Source organism: Epinephelus moara, chromosome 12, assembly GCF_006386435.1.
Source record: "Epinephelus moara isolate mb chromosome 12, YSFRI_EMoa_1.0, whole genome shotgun sequence".
Classification (NCBI taxonomy): domain Eukaryota; kingdom Metazoa; phylum Chordata; class Actinopteri; order Perciformes; family Serranidae; genus Epinephelus; species Epinephelus moara.
Window position 1 is genome coordinate 14,236,917 of NC_065517.1, and position 5,613 is coordinate 14,242,529.

General features: G+C 40.2%; 1 protein-coding gene across 1 annotated transcript in view; it reads left to right on the forward strand.

The window, feature by feature from the left end:
• Nucleotides 1-2,914: 2,914 nt before the first annotated feature.
• LOC126399186 (uncharacterized) overlaps nucleotides 2,915-5,613 on the forward strand; it is a 19,216-nt gene continuing 16,517 nt past the window's right edge. Inside the window, exons 1-3 of the mRNA XM_050059026.1 lie at nucleotides 2,915-3,569; nucleotides 3,713-4,021; nucleotides 4,164-4,442. Of these exons, the coding sequence (XP_049914983.1) occupies nucleotides 3,506-3,569; nucleotides 3,713-4,021; nucleotides 4,164-4,442 (652 nt within the window). The 5' untranslated portion in view covers nucleotides 2,915-3,505. The remainder of the gene's footprint in view (nucleotides 3,570-3,712; nucleotides 4,022-4,163; nucleotides 4,443-5,613) is intronic.

Sequence of the window (5,613 nt, forward strand, 5' to 3'; positions counted from 1 at the left end):
TTTGGAAGCTATATCCTTAAAATCACAATTATGATGGTTAATTATATGAATAAAATTCACAGTTCCTACAGAGTGAGAGCCTTTTGGTGAGATGCCACAGATCGATTGACAATGTGTTGCAAAAGTAGAGCGATGAGGAAGAGACAGACAACAGTCTTACCACTACGATGACCTCAGCTTCATCCAAATTAGCTTCAACTTGCAACTGATGTGTTTCTGATGAACTGAACTGAGTAATGTCACACCTACACAAGTGTTAGCCACTGGTAGTGTTTCCATTGTCAGTATGTTAAAAATGAGATGATGACGTCAGAATCAGGCAGTTTGTCCATCCAGTCTGCATGTTGGGGTCTTTTGTGTTTTTCCCCTTGTCAGCAGTTCTCTCTGTGAACAAACAAACAAACAGTTTCGAGCTGGGGACCTTTCGCGTGTGAGGCGAATGTGATAACCACTACACTACGGAAACTGACTAAAAGGCTTTTCACACAGGTGCTGGGCTCCATGCACCTGAATGCTGAACTGCAATTGTTTCAGATGCCACGTGACATGTTAATTTTTGACTTGGAGAGATCAGATGAGAGATTTCTAACTGGATTCAGTCACAGTTGCTGTGTCATGAATTTGAATGACAGTAAAAGCTGTAGGCATAGGAACCATACATGTCTATTTTATCAGAAACAGCTGTTTGCTGAAAAACCTTTATTCTTGCCTGGTTCCAGTCCTACCATTATCAGAGTAAAAACAACAGCAGCAAAAAAGGAAAAAAGACTTCTGCCATTGAGGTACAGAAGTCTACATGTTTAGGCTGAAAGGCATAACCTTCATATTCAGTGTGTGTGTTGTGGACTTGGAGAGGGCCTACGACTGTGTCCCCTGGGGAGTGCTGTGAGTTAGCCTGTGGGAGTATGTGGCACTGCTATGAGCAATCCCGTCCTGGTATAAGCGGAGTGAGAGCTCTGTCCGTATTCTCGGAAGGAAGCCAAACATGTTTTCTGTGGGCGCCGTCATGTTATCCCTTGTCAGCAGTTCTCTCTGTGAACAAACAAACGTGTATCCGCCCAGTTTCGAGCTGGGCACCTTTCGCGTGTGAGGTGAACGTGATGACCACTACACTACGGAAACTGATGGAAAGATTACTTACACATGTGCCGGCATCAATGCACCTTCAGTCGCTGAGGTACAATAGTCTACAAGTTAAGGCTGAAGAGCATAACCTTCACATTCATTGTGATATTACTTTGAGTCGTAGAAACTGAACTGAAAGTGAAACTAATCTGTGCTCTGTTTAAAGCCAGACAAGCCAATACAAAGGTTGTTAGTGAAAATGCATGAGTTTGGGGAGCACTGAGCATACGACTGGATAAATGAGACTTGGATTATACTGCACCAGTCGTGTGAGAGTTTGTAAATGGATGGTTTGATATAGTTTTGCTATTCTTAAAGTGGTCCCAAGTAAATTTATGAATCAGTATGTTAACGTGGAGGCACGTGAAAAATATTCAAGGAAGCATGGCGTATCCAACAAATGGTTATTGTGTGAGTATACCTTAAATACAATATAGATCAGTCACTATATACAGTATAGACAGCAGGATAAATACGTAGGGGTATGTGAGAGCTGATGTGGATCAGGTGAGTGTACGCACAGTAGTGTGGCAGTAGGAAGTAAGAATGAGCTTGCAGCCATTGAGTGGTATTACTCAATTAAAATGAAATCTATTTTGTTCAGTTCACCTGATTTGCATGTGTTTGGAGTGGGAGGAAACCGGAGTACCCGGAGAAAACCCTCGCAGTCAAAGGGAGAACATGCCCACCTCACAGACAGGAAGAGGGCCAGGAGCTCCTGCTGTGAGGCCACAGTGCTAACCACTGAGCCACCGTGCTGCCCTCAGAATGACCAGTGAAGGTTTTCGTAGCACAACTCCTGAGAATCATGCTGAACAAAATAGGGATGCACAATAATACTGGCACATCAAACACACAGAAGGGCTCCCCGACCCCGGGGTTCGAGTTCCAACCCCGGGATCAAACCAGGAACCCTCTTGCTGTGAGGTGACGAAGATAACCATTGCACCACCGCTATTTTCCACAGTGAATGAATATTACATACTCTGAAAAGCATTGTCTTTTATGTCTCCATCTGCTGGTGGGCCATCAGGATAAAAGCATGCATGTATTTGCTTTTTGAAGCTTTATGGAGTCAGTAACAGTCTTCTGTTTATTTTATCTGATAACAATATAACCTGCAAACAAACATTCACCACTTAGTTCTACACTTTGTTTTGGGATTCATTTAATGTACTAATACAGCACTGACATGTGTCTAAATACAGATAGAAATGAACCCAAAGTGACCTGAGAATGCTACTTTCAGACATTTTGGATGCCCATGACCACCTACTGTGACTTAATATGAATGTAAATACATTTCACACATCTTAAACGTTCAACTAGTCGTCTCTGCATTGTGTTTCTCTGTCCCTGCAGCCACATTCCCACTTCCTCAAACACGTTCACAGAGACACAGTGAGCATATGAAAAACCTCAAAACCACACATTTCACAAATCTCTCACACCCAACTCGTCTCTGCAGTGTCACATTCTGCCTCTCTGTCCCTGCAGCCACATTCCCACTTCCTCAAACCTGTTCACAGAGACACAGTGAGCATATAGCATGAAAAAACCCTCATCAGTGTTTTCACTGTTTGTTGCAGCGAGTTTCAGTGACCCCAAACCTTCCAGGGGTTAAAGTAGTTTTTTGATAAGTGCCTTTTTGTCCAAATAAAGTGTGGACTGTCTGTTCCTGTGAGCCTCATGTGTTTCTGATCTGATCATCATTAGAGGGTAAAACCTCCAGACCTCTGTTCCTGGTGTTAACCACATTCTCACCAAAACACTTCTCCTTCAGTTCTCAGGAAAACAACTTCAAAGACACAATGAGGAACCAACAGGTCTCAGACCAGTGAAACATCATCTTATCTGTGTTCCCTCCCAGCTGCTACAGTGTCACCATATTGCACCACAGACATCAAGAGTGAAATTCTGCTGGGCGAGGAGTTTGACTCTTCACCTGTCTGTTCATGTGTGCTGTCAAACATCACCATGAATCCTGTCTGTTTTCTAAACTTGTCCAAAATACTGCAGCGAGACTTCTTACAAGAACTCAAACATGTACACACATTTCCCCTATTCATGCTTTATTGCACTGGTTACCTGTGGTGTTCAAAACTGCCCCGTCATACATCAGTGACCCTCTCACCCTTTACACCCCTTGTCTACTGTTGTCATCACTGTGAATCAGTGTAGATTAGAAAGTCAGCAAAATGCATCAAACTTAATACAAGTTAATATCACACATGAATTCAACAGCAAACAGAGGAGAGAAGACACAGACTGAAGGCAGTATGAGGAAGTTAATCATCACAGGAAGTAGATGCTGTGTTCATTTTAAGAAGCAGCAGGTTAGAGACTTTGACAGTTGAGAGCGTGAGACCAAGAGAGAAACATGATGGCTGAATTCAGATGGATTATAATGTCTTTATTTCTGATGCTGCTGTTTAAGTTTACAGGTAAGGATATAACACACATTAACTGAAGAGACATTACAAAACTGTATTGATATTATTAATAGTACTTTATTAAGTATTCTTCCAAGTTTTGTTTGTAACGTGGTGAGTTTAGTGAACTCTTTCTTCATTTCTCTCTTTTTCAGCAGCAGCAACTGAGAAATATTCCTTAGTTGGAGAAGAAGTCACTTTGTCTTGTGAAAATGTGACACATGATCAGGATAACTGTGACAGTGCTACATGGTTATTTAGTGATGGAGGAAACAAAGTGACGCTGTTTGAACACGGGAAGATTCACAGAGAAGCTGAAGCTAAATCAGACAGACTGAGTGTTACAGCAAACTGTTCTCTGGTTATAAAGAAGGTCACACTTGAGGATGTTGGATGTTACAGCTGCAGACAGTTGAGATCAGGACAAGTTTCAGACTCTCAGGTTCATCTGTCTGTTGTTGACAGTGAGTATTTCCATCATAATGTTTTCAGCTCAAACTGTCTTGTTAGAACAATATACTGAAACATTGCAATAATTATGATTACAGTGATGAAGTTCATTTTACTCTTGTTGTCTTTCTCTCACAATATCTCCATCTTCATCAGTGACTGAACAGAAGGACACTGATCGGGTCATCTTCTTCTGCTCTGTGTGGATATATGGATACATATGTACCCACAAAGTGAAGTGGCTGTATGAGGGTGATCAGAATGACTTGGAGACATCACAGACCACATGTGTAGCCTCTGTGACATTTACAACATCTGACTATAATCAGAAGTTGAAGTATTCTGAGTTATTGAAATGTGAAGTGACAGATGGTCACACTAAAGAAGTTCATCAGTTCACCTTCAGCCCTCCTCAGTCCTCAGGTGAGAAACCAGGTGAGAACATGATGAGCTGTTTAAAATCATTTCAAACTGATGTGAATAATCACACAAAATGTTTCAATCTGAGGTTTTAATATTTCATCATCCTTTGTCATTTGTTTTATGCAGAAGTTTTTGATAAAGTGTACACTTCTTGCATTTTGTTATTGTATTCATTAAGGTCATGATGCAACAACAGCAGCTACAACATCAACAATAACTGAATCACCGTTGACAACAGGAAATAAATGGACATCAGTGAAAAGGAGCACATCAGAAGTGACAAACAACACAGCATCTGAAAACAACAATAATCAAACAAAACAAGGTGACTGAACAAAACTACACACAGAAAGAAAGAGTTTTAATAGAAAATTTGTTCATTCAGATAATAGAGATGTAAAGACAGCACAAAAACACACAAACAAATTGGTTACTAAAAAAAACTTAACTAATTTAACACTATCTATCTTTATTTTGTTTCTACTTGCTATTGTATTCATTAAGGTCATGATGCAACAACAACAACAACTGAATCACCATCTACACCAGGAAATAAATGGACATCAGTGACAATGAGCACATCAGAAGTGACAAACAACAGAGCATCTAAAAACAATCAGACAAAACAAGGTGACTGAACAACAGAACCACATTTACAGTTAAAAGAGACATTAAAAATATATTTTATAGATGCTGACAGACTCTTTGTTAATGTAGATATTAGACATATAGAGACAGCCCAAGGACACTAACAATCAGCTTATCATCAAAAAACCTTCTGACACTTCTAACTTCTCTTTGCAGATTGGTGGAAGTTCATCGTTGCGGCTGTGGGTTTAGCAGCACTTATAATAATAATCACTGTGGCTGTCATCAGATGCAAGAGAACTAAAGGTGAGAACATTCACAGGAAAAACTTTAATAAACAAAGAAGTTTGATAAACCTGGATTTTCACTGTTGAAGCTAAAGTCAACTCTTTGTTGTTGTTGTTGTTGTTGTTTTCAGGGAACAAAACGCAGATGGATGAAAACATGGTGAGTTTTAAAGTCAATGCTCAAACTTTAATATAGTGCTTTGATACATAAATGGAAGCAGGGTTTATGGTTTGTTCAGGACCTGAACTGTGTGTTACTAAAGTGTATTTGAAGAGACTGAGGTTAAACACTGCAGTGACTCAATGTG